Raw genomic sequence first — 11,828 nt, 5'->3', positions numbered from 1 at the left:
CCTTAGAAAATACTTAATATTTCAGCCAATTCCATATACATACCAAAAAATATGTAGATATAGATGTAGTTGAGAAAAAGATACAAGGCTGGATGTTGACAACACTTTTTAAGTTTTCCATAATTTTCAAGTAATGAAAACTACCAAACTGATCCAAATGTGCATTCAATTCCAAAATGATTTCCTCTTACATTATGGACATTATGGACTGGACATTAAGAGACATCATTCTTGAAACCACCAACAATTAAAGTAAAATTAATTTTTGGTGGAAATGAACCTAAGAAAGCATTTGTGTTTCCAATAATTGGACACAGGTCAGTAACGTAACAGATGAACACAGAAACATTTTGGGTACTAGAAAATGATGAATGGTACTTGGCTTATAGTTTTTGATAGGGCAAGTGAATCATCGTTGTCATGAGATACAGGAAAATATTGAAGAATTAATTTAAAAAACAGCACTAATTAGAGCAATTTCAAGAGACAGCTGTAACCACTCAGCACAGGAACCCATTAAGAGAATCAAGTGTATTTAAATTAGAAGTGTGAAATACATTCCACAAGGACATTTTGAGTCTTCTCAGCTCAGAACAAACACTTCATATTCCAGAATTTTGTCCCAGGACAAACAAGGTATTTTATTTCACATAGTTTTGAGCATTCAAATATCCCATGATTGGCTTGATTTTTTTAACAGCCCCTAGCTATTGAGATTTAGGAAGTGCATTAGCCAATAAAACACCATACACAAGTTCCCTCCATATTATCACTGGCTGAGGCAGATTGAGAGGGGAGGGAAGCAGAATTAATCATAAAATGTAAGGTTTAAGGACCCTGGAGATCATTTAGTCCAATGCTCTGTCTAGTGCATATTCAGATTAAGAACATCTGTGAACATCAGGAAGACTGCTGCCTGCCTGGTAGGCAAGTCTACTGCTTCTTCTATAATCTCAGCTATGAGGAAGCTAGCATTCACGGGTTATAATATGTTGTCTTATGGGGTTATGGTTTCTTTTTCAAGCAAGTTCCACATGCAGCAGTGGGCACTCTGCATGTGCTGAGCTTTCAGGCTGCCAAGTGCAAAGTGTGTGCACAGTGCAAGCATGTGCATGAGGAAGAATCCCCAACATAATTGCCAAAGAGCTGGGTCTTTGCTATTATTGTTGCTCACGGGCTGTGCTAAGGTCAATCTGTTGTTGCAACTTCTTCATTCATTATTGGGCTCAATTCCATGGCAAGCACTTGTGCAAACAGTGTGCTTGACTGTTGTATCTGTAGTTTACTATAAGGGTTTTAAAATGTTTGCATTTGAAGAACAACAACAAAATTCCCTGCCCAATTTTTCTATAGGTTGAGTGAGAGGTAGCACTCTACTTTCATAACTGTAGGGTGAAATATGAGACAGTGAGGGGATTGTGTCAAGTTCCCATCGTTCCCTATATGGAACACGCAGAAAGTTTTGAGTTTTGTCCCTGTGGAATACAACCTACTGAAAACATTCCAATGAAATGCTTTGAGCTGGGCTGTTTTGTTCCTAGCTTGGAACCATTTTTCCCCTTCACAGATCTAATTGCTCAGGGATGACTATTCCTCTGTATGTCATCAATGAGAAGCATTTTGGCAGTGATAACATTCCATTGATAAAAGCTGAGTGATATGCAATATTCCTTGGCAGAAAGAGATTTTCAGGCCCATAGTCAAGTACATCTGGGAGTAATCCCTAAATGCACATATTCTCTTATTAAATATATTAGTATCACTAGGTAATACATTTAATAAGAGAATATGTGCATTTAGGGATTACTCCCAGATGTACTTGACTATGGGCCTGAAAATCTTTTTCTGCCAAGGAATATTGCATATCACTCAGCTTTTATCAATGGAATGAATGGTAAAGTCACTGCAAAGCCACCTGAACCCATCAAAATCAAGAACTCCAAGAACTGTATGAAGGTTTTGATCTAACATGATTATTTATATGTCTTAGATATAGCATTTTCTGTGAAATTCTTGGTGCTCTCCGAGCTTGGTTGTTTGCTTGCAGAAGTTTCATTACCCAACTTGGTGACATCATCAGCATGAGTGTGGGGTTTGCTGCCTGTTTATATAAAGTTGTTTCCCCTGTCAGTTTTGGTGGGGGTATGGTTTCCTTCTTGGTGGTTCATTGATTAGGATATTGTTTGCAGCCTGATTGTTTGGTGTTAAGCCCCGCTTATCTGAATGTGGGCTGCTGGAGTGGACGTGTTGTGGTCTTTTTGTTTCCTTCCCAGGTTTTTTACTGTCTCTTTTGAATGGTGAATAAATGTGATTTATCTCTATGCGTCTATTGATGTCCGAATGCCAAGTGTCCAGGAATTCCCTAGCATTTTTGGATTTGGGTTAACATTTTCTATTTGCCTGGTAGAGAGGCATTTACTTGCAAGATGAAAAAATTGGCACATGAAATGTATTCCAGTGCTTCTGTAGTGATGAAAATCTAGAATTACCTAGACTCTAATAATTACCTAGAGTCTAACAATAATTCTTTACTCCTAAAGAACTGCGTGCCATGCTTATTTTCACTGTGGCCTTTTCCAAAAAATATTAAAATATGTATGTACAGATTTAATTAGAAATATTTCCTTTCTCATTTAGAAGGAATTTTGTCTAAGAAGCTCTTTCATCATCAGTTTTGGGCCCAGTCCAGAATATGCATATTTTGAACCTTCTTTTTGAAGGTTTCTCTAAATTTTGTTCTGTCTCACAGCTTGTGTAAGTAATCTACAATGTACATATTTCTATTAAAATTAAATAAAACAAAGACATATTTGTTATGAAAAAATATCTGGAAAATGTATAAAAATAGTTTAAAAGAATTTTAAATAACTACTTTAAAAAGCTAATGTAGATGCAAAAAAATTCCTTGGTTTTCTTTTCACTTCCCATACTAAATCATCCACCTAGTTTTACAAGAGTTTGGAATTGGATGAGGAGAACTAAACTGTATGGTCCTAAATAATGATATATAACATAATTTACACAAAATTTCAGTCAGAAGCTTGTTTGTTTTTCCAGACCTGGTTCTTAAAATTTTAAAGAACTAGTTCTCTACTTTTCAATCCAGTTTCCTTGAAAGTACCTCTCAGATAGTTAGGTGAGTATTTCTTTAAATTACATTTAAAGAAAAAAACTACTCTTTTTAAAGCCCATGTATGCTTGCCTGTTTTATAAGCAATAACACAAGTAATATATTTAGATTTATAGGGTTTTTTGCACATGTAGAATTTCAGTGTTCTGATCTGAGTATATCTGTGGTAAGAGCCCAGTTTATCTTCAAACTGCCGCCCCACTGCACGCATATTTCTGTAGCCATTTATGTAAGCTTGGGCATAGAAAGCTAAGTTAAAATTGTATGCTTACATTTTTAAAGAAAAGAGTTGTGCTTCCACATCTGCCATCCTCACTAATGTCTGCAAGGACATATTGGTTTCACAAGTTACATATAAATAAGGCTGCAGTCGGAAAAATCAATGCAAACTAAGTATCTTAAAGCAACATATAATTAGAAGTGGATTTTTTTATTATTCATTACCTTTGTTAGTCTTTTATTGGTTGTTTAAGGAAAAAGAACCTGAAGACTAAAAAAAAATCCTTACATGGTCAAAAAGGAAGATGGAAATGAACACTCTCGGACATAAGAAAAAATCTTTTCCTTGGGACTTGTTGACTCTGACACATAGATTGCTTCTTAAAATGGGTTCAGTATCTTGCCTTACCCCAAACGGTATGCTGGGAACTAACTTGTCCGTCTGCCACTGTGTCAAGCCACAATCATACCCAAAAGGTAAAGTCAGCAATAGGCACCAGCACTGAAGAAGGTGCCTACATTTGTTGGTAAACATACATTATCTCAAAACTAAAAAAAGACCTATGTTTAGCTATCTAAACTAAAAAAAGACCTATCACGCTTAAATATTAGTGTTGCTACAACTTCTTTGAACTATATTTTTTCATTCCCCCCCCCCCTCCAATATATACATACCTCTATCTCATAAACAGAGGGAACATCACAAAAATAAAAATTTATTCATGAGTTATTTAATAAATATTATATCATGATGACAAAAGAATATTCTGAAGAGTACTATTTCCTAGATAGGAAGAAGAATCTAATGGCTGTGTTTGGGTGTCATAGAGAAACCATAGTTTATTGTGATGAGGACAAGCTGTAATAGGTCCAAAAGTTGCATTGCCTGCTCCCCTCTCCTGAAGTGACTGGAGAGAACAATCTTTCGTTTCCAATCTAACATCATGTTTCACCTTTCACTTTTATTCCTATTAACTGTGGATTATTTAAATTAATTTTATAAACTATGGTTTGAAGCTGACATTTTAAATGAGTTAACATGAATTACAGTTTGCTAAGGATCTGATGAAATGTGCAAACAGCCATTAATGACCTAAATGCAATGTTCCAAGTTCTTTGTAACTGGAGCAGGACAGTAGAGCATGTAGGTTCAATGCTCACTCTACTCACAACATCCCAAAATCAGCCAGTTTTGGAATACAAGTTTTATATTCTATATTTGACTGAATAATCTACCAAGTAATATAGGGGTGCACAGTTCTGCAGCCCAAACTCTGGCAGTATCAACGAGCCCAGAATATTCATATATTAAGCAAGTCAACAGACATATCAGCATTTCACCAACCTGAATTCCACAGACTTGCCATTTTGCTAGTGCTTCATCATTTGTTTGAATTAATCATTCATCCACATTTTTCATTTTCCTGGCAAGGATGGAGAACTTGGAATAGAACTGATCTAAACGGAATTTCAAACTAGCTTTTCTATGAAATATATCCATTCCAAATACTGTTCCTAATTTTTTTTTTTAACAAAAGGATGTTCATAATTTATATTGCTTACAGACACAGGTAGTCCCTGGTTTAAGAATGCCCAGTTGAAAGACAACCCATAGTTAAGAAGAGAGCCTACTGTAGCAAATTTCAAGTCAAATATACAATGACTTGGGTTAAATACATAATGGTTTGAGTTCATTACACAGTACTACTTATACAGTATTAAACAATAATACTGTTCCAGCTTACATCCAAATCTGACTTAGCAATAGACCTTGGGAACGGAACTCATTCTTAAACTGGGGACTACCTTATAACGGCAAAGCAGAAGTTAGCTTGGATAGTTGTATTTTTCTTCCAGGAATTTCTATGAATCTGGGACTTTCCTTGCTGCTGAGTTGAAGTCATCTCCACTCATCCTTAAATCAGCACAAAACTGTATTGAATTACATTTGCTATCTTTCTTGCCAACCCTTATCCTGTCATGGTTGCTCTGTTCCCAGTCACTGACCATCACCTCACTCCCCTTGAAGGTAATGTATGACAAAGTATAACTGAGTTTATACAGCTTGAGGCTGCCCCTGATATAATTTACAGCTAAGGATAACCTCAGCCGCTCTCACTCATAGGATATGGACAAGATGGAGCAATAACACAGAAGAAGATACCACAAAAGAGGTGGCTGGGTTAGAAACAAGGTGTGGAAAGGTAGAGAGAGTGATGGAAATCAAGTAGTCGTGTGATTATTTAGCAATGTTACCCTATTTTAAAAACACAATAAGAACATGACTCCAGTATTATAAACCATAATATTCAACTCTTCTTCTTTAGATACTCCTAAAGAATTAGTTATATAGTACCTGCCAATTAAAGTTGGAGGATGTTGTTAAGGAAATCACCAACTTATTGAACATGACAGATGAATCAGATTGGCCCCCTTGAAAATTTTATTTCCCTCCACTTTCTTGCTCATTTTTTTAAAGATCACAACCATTTGAGGCACGTCTCTGTTGGAAGAGACATCTAGTAGCTAATTTAGATCATCTTTCATGTATTCTAGCAGATATTTCCATAAAGCAAAAGTGGGTTACTGCTGATTTTTGGGGAGCAAGTATTTCACCATTTCTCCAGCAACTCCATTCTGCTGCCATCACTGCTTGAAAGCACACACAATAGATTGGTCAATGATCCCTAACATTCACTTGTCTTTTCATGTAGAATAAACTGAGCATTTTCACTTGCATGTTCATATTCACTTGTATCTCCCATATGCTTCTTTTCTGAAGTTTCACTTCTTTCTGAGCAGCTGTCATCATCTTCCTCCTCCTCCTTGGGACAGCCTTCCATACTATGTCGGATGCCATATGCAAAGTAAATGAGGAGTCCTTTCAAAACAAAGCAACCAATGAGTTTTTAGACTTGTCATATGCTCAGTTATCTTTCTACAACTTTACTGAAGATTACAATTTGATTTTGGACTTGCTCTGACTGTGGTATACAGATTCTTTCCCATATATATCAAGCTAGTACCTGAATATTATTTTAACATTTATATGCAAGAGGGTCTCCATATACTGTTGGATTGGAATTCTTATTGTCTATCAACATACAGCATATAGGTGAAAACCGATACAAAATGAACTTTAGCAATAACTGGAAGCAGAGTATTTACTGTATTTATGCAAAAGAAAGATAACCCTACATTTATGACATATACACATACACACACCACAAAAGAAAGAGCAGACAGGAAAAAATAAAGACAAACAAAAATTTTATGTCATGACCAGTTTCCTCACCTTATTGGCTTATGGTTGCCAAAGGCAGCTGAAACCAGTTCTAGAAATTTCCCTCTCCCCAACAATATGCACACGTATCACACATACGTGCAAATATTTGTAGTAAACACATGCACACGGCCAGAAGCCACAGTACAAAAAAAGGCAAGGATTAAAACAAATCTACATAAAGGCAAGGATTGAAATAAATCTCCATGAACACTTTAAAATAATTTAATTGGTTAAACACGTTCATAAAACATTTCCAAACAGCAGTTAAGCAGGATCTTCTTTTTAAAAAATTACAGCATAAAAGCCAGTAAGAGGGGTTTATTATTACTGGTACTGATGATGATGATAATATCTGCCCAATAACTCTGTGACAATCTGATTTCTCTAGGGAAGTTACAGAGTGATACTAAAAGCTATAAAACAACAAAAACAATATACTAGTAAAAGCAGTGTAATATATAATAAATATTGCATAATTATACTACTGAGGAGAGGCAAGCTCCATTTCTCCTATCTATCAGAAAGGCTAAAGCGACGTTATCATCAAATCTCAGCCTGAAGTGATACTGAAATGGCTCCAGACATCAACTGTTATTGGTGCAGGCCCTCAAGTACATTAACAAAAAATGGAAGATTAGAGTCTTGCTTACAGCTTCCCAAATCCAAGAAGATTTCTTTCAATAAGGGATCCCTCCTTAAAACCAAATATATTGCTTTTTAACACATTGTCTATTATCATAAGCCAGGACCATCTAGCAGAGCAAATCCTACCGCTATATTAGAAATGTTGATAAACCAAGCTATCTTCAAATCTTTTAATTCTTAAGAATACCTACCAAGTGCCATCCAGATGCTGAACCGGATCCATGTCTCTCCACTTAGCTGTACCATCAAGTATATGTTCACTAAGATACTCAAAGATGGCAAGAATGGCAAGAATGGCACCTAAGAATAAATATTTCACGGTATGTATTTTTTTACCAAAATACCCATGCGCAGCAATTTCACTTCATATTAAAATTTGTAACATTTAATTAAACGTTAGTTTCAAAATCTATGGAATGGAAGCACAGATATGTCAATATAACACAAAAACTAGAGCGGAACCAACTTCTTTTCCATAGGACTGCCATAAACATGATCCCAATCTGAATTACACTTCTAGAGAAATTATTCAGCGAAATAATTGCCTAAATATGTCACTTGAAATAGCAAAGGAAGCACACATGGATGGAGGAACAAATGCCAGTGCACAAGGCCCTTCATAGGCACTGGGGTGTTCTAGGATTCAGAAGCCACTTCTGAATGTCAGGAGACCTTTCACAGTAGCGTCCAAAGACACACCATTGGCTCACACAAAAACAGAGATTTCAGATGTATTTTATATTCATAAAAAATCCCAGGCTAGATAGAAAAATTATGAGTTGGCAACTTAAATGTTTAGAGAAAGTTGGTCTAGGTGGAGTAACGATCTAATATGGTGAATAGTATCATATTTTATACTACAATGTGCATTTTGAGTTAGAGGCTCTACTTTCTTTGCTACAAACCCACACTGGTTCTGTTAATTGTAGCATCCTATCCAAATGCTCAGAAACGTGCTGCTTGACCATCTGTTGGAGGACCTTACCAAAGATGATTTATGTGTAGTTTCTCAGATGCTCCTTTGGCTCTTTTCTGGACCTCCAAAGTTGCCAATAGTAAATTGTTATGACATTTGTTAACATTTACATATCTATGTTCACACCAAAACTGCAGAAGTGATCGCACCATTTCATGCAACTTTCCCCAAATAAATAAATAAAAGCAAAACAGGTCACACTCCTCCTCCTTGCTAAAAATGAAAAATTGGCATCCACAAGCACCCCTTACCATAAATGTCACTTTCTGTTGATTCTGAGGCTGTCTCCAGATAATAAACATAATCATCACAAATAGTATGAAAAGAGACACAAGAAGACAAATACTCCAAAGTTCCATATTTGCAAGTGAATGAATCCCATGGGTTGTCAGAATGCTTAATCCACAAATCAGGAAAGCTAAAAGAAAAGACATAATAGTATTTCAAAACTCTGGAAATTTGTGACATATACAAAAACTAGAGGTTCAAACCTTCAAAAAAAGAGAACCATATATTAGATTCATATGCAGAACACACAAATCCTTCTTTTCCTCCCTCCCTTCTTCAGACTTGAATCAAAGGACTAATTTACTATAAAATATATGAAACTGCTCTTTTACCTTCACTTTGCTTATAGCTAAAGAAAGAAGAAAGAAGTTACAGATTTGGACTTACCCAAAAGACCCACAAGAAGGCTAACCACAGTAGCAGACTGTTCGGTTGGTAAACTTGATGGATTAATCAGCATTTGTAGACTAAAACTCTGTCTTGGTATCATGCTAATTTGAGATTCACTTTTATGTTCACTTTCTGATCCTGCAAGAGCCTCTTTTTCTGCTGAATATTTTGGTTGCTCATAGTTTAAACTGGGTTGGTACCTGTGTGTGCACACAAAGGCTGCTTATGTAAAATCAGTGTAAAAACAAAATTAGTTCTAGAATACATTCTACTTAGCACTTGTTTAGATACAGTGTTTAAATTCAGATTAGGGATCAGCAACATTTTCAGGGAGTAAGGACCACTGTGCAATATTCTGGACAATCCTAAATTACATTTAAAATAATTTAATTTATTCTTTTAATATGATAGTTTGAAATGATAAAATCTTATGACATTTATTTATCAAATTTATATGGCCGCCCATCTCACAAAATCTCACCTGAGAGCATAAAGCACTTATACAATTTATTTTTTAAGATCAGCAGATGCCAGCTAAAGTTTCTGAGGACAGCATGGCACCTTTAGTGCCACTAGATCAGTGTTTCTCAACCTTGGCAACATGAAGATGTGTGGACTTCCTCCCAGAATTCTGGAAGTTGAAGACCACGCATCTTCAAGCTGCCAAGGTTGAGAAACACTGCACTAGATTGTCAGCTGAATAATTAGGTAACACAACCACTGTCTTCAGTGTACAGATTTTCCCCAGGGTTGTATCTCCATCAATACATAGTTGTGTTCACTTTAAAATCTGCAGAAATATAGGAACCACACATGGTCTGACATCCTTTTATGTTGATCTCATGCACAAGGTCAGTATTTAAATATTTTGTCTGCTTCCATAACTGAGGCAGAAACAAAACTGTGTAAGAACTTATTAGAGAAAAATTACTTTGCAAATTATTTAATTAACTCAATATCAGAACTCACCTAAGAATGAGAACACAAGCAGCTACCAGTGAGTATGCAAGAAGTGTACCAATAGACATCATGTCTACTAAGGCTTTTAGGTCAAAGAGAAAAGCCATTAGAGCTAGAAGAAAACAAACATAATTTGTATTTAAAAAAGCATATATATTTCTTACCATCATATGCTTAAGCATTTAATATTTGTTTTCAGAGTTTTGGAACTGTTTGCAGTCTCAGGCAAATTATAATCTTATACATTTTGAATAGGATGAAGCATTGCTTTATGACCATTAACATTTGTCCATGATAGCAATCTTTTATAACATATTTGAGATAAATAATTCATTCATGAAAGCTTTTGCTGAGTTAAAAATTATTCTAAAATCATTTGCAATGTTTGGGTTTCAAAGTGGACAAAGCAAAAAACAAGTCCCTATTCTTCATGAAAACCACTGTAACTTTAAAAAGCATGCAAAGGTTTCAAGCAAAATCTATTGCGAATGACCCATCTGAACAAATTAAGTAATATTTTGGATCAAATAGTATTTATTTTGATAGGATACAGATAGATAGGAAGTATTCTGGTAAACTATGCCCATGTTAAATCTTCCATTTCTTGCAGAAAGCTCATGCAAAGAATTTTGAACTGTCAAGCATTCATAAAAGACCATCCCTCTTTAAACAGTGTTAAAAGAGATAAAACATATTGGGCTGTTTACTAAAGACATGGAAGACAGACTGTTAAGAATAAAGAAAATCAGTCACATTGTCTTCTGCAGGCATATTACTTGTTTATGAAACAAGAACCAGATTTTCAAGTAGTGTCTTTTTTCCTAAAATTTCCTGTGGTTTAGTACCACGATTAAAAGAAATAAGATACTATTTAGCCAGAGTTTTCAATCACACTTCAAATCACAGAATCAGACTCTTGTTTATGATGAAACACAGCCTCTGTTGGTTCAAGTGTAACATGCAACTACTATTACCACTAAGAGGGCAAAAGAAGGAAGTTGTGAAGAAGGGATATAAAACAACTACTTTCAAATAGAATTAGAGAGACTGCACAAATCCCTCAAATAACAAAAAAGTTCTTCTGTAGTTCTACTATAATGATATTATTTGTTGGCTGCTTTTTTTTTTTGCTGTTGAATGCATGGTCTATATTATGGGAGCAAAAGATAATCAGCACTTTTTTCAACTGTTTAAATCTGAACTGGCAACTTTTATGAAAAATTCAACATTTAAACTTAACACTGTTTAAACTGGAGACATTATATACACTGAGATTGCAACTGTGCCAGATGGAGGGGGGGAAAGCATAGCTTTCATGCCACATTCCTTCTGCAAAAGTTAAATTGTTGAACATGGCTTAAGAGGAGATGCAGAGATTGGTTTAGGAAAAGTGTATATGGAAATTGCACAAAAAGCACAGTGCAATGGCAACATTGAAAAAACAGGGAAGGATCGAGGTATTCACTTACTCTTTATTTCATACATGTGCTGAGCAGTGTCACTGTTCACACTGGAGAAAGCTTTGGAGAAGGACTCCAAGGAGCTTGTTCTTCCACCACCACCACCACCACCACCATCACAATTGAAATGAAACATGCCTTCTGATTAGTCAGCACTTCTGTTCCCAATTTACATGCACGAACAGTTAGCAAGCAGGCCCATCGCATCACACAGCACGGGAAAATAGGTCCCCGGTGAGAGACCTGAATATACAGAGCTTACCGGATATGAGCCCTGCTGTCAATGTGGCAGCGACGGGAGACTGCCTCTTGCTCACTTGGGCAAGAAATCTAAAGAGCAAACCATCTCGTGCCATGGCAAACAGAATGCGAGGCAAAGGAAACATAGAGCCCAGAAGACTAGAACAAAAAATGTAATTGTTCAAGTGCTGCAGTAATAATATTAAACACCAAAACTAACCCAAAATACAGACG

General features: G+C 35.8%; 1 protein-coding gene across 4 annotated transcripts in view; it reads right to left on the bottom strand.

Annotated features, from left to right (window-relative positions):
• Window positions 1-4,061: 4,061 nt before the first annotated feature.
• Window positions 4,062-11,828, bottom strand: part of SLC7A2 (solute carrier family 7 member 2) — a 41,734-nt gene continuing 33,967 nt past the window's right edge. For 3 of the 4 annotated variants that reach the window (XM_007426904.3, XM_007426905.4, XM_025165865.2), the window contains exons 8-12: window positions 9,904-10,006; window positions 8,932-9,134; window positions 8,508-8,674; window positions 7,472-7,580; window positions 4,062-6,230 (exon numbers count right to left, since the gene is read on the bottom strand). In XM_007426904.3, the coding sequence (XP_007426966.2) occupies window positions 6,037-6,230; window positions 7,472-7,580; window positions 8,508-8,674; window positions 8,932-9,134; window positions 9,904-10,006 (776 nt within the window). In that variant the 3' untranslated portion in view covers window positions 4,062-6,036. Of the gene's footprint in view, window positions 6,231-7,471; window positions 7,581-8,507; window positions 8,675-8,931; window positions 9,135-9,903; window positions 10,007-11,616; window positions 11,754-11,828 lie in introns of all 4 variants that reach the window. The other variant, XM_007426906.3, reaches the window with a different exon arrangement.

The sequence above is a fragment of the Python bivittatus genome, unplaced genomic scaffold (genome assembly GCF_059951505.1).
Source record: "Python bivittatus isolate LINGU-HERP-01145 unplaced genomic scaffold, Pbiv_v1 ctg000070_np1212, whole genome shotgun sequence".
NCBI lineage: Eukaryota > Metazoa > Chordata > Lepidosauria > Squamata > Pythonidae > Python > Python bivittatus.
This window is presented reverse-complemented; position numbering and strand designations above follow the sequence as displayed.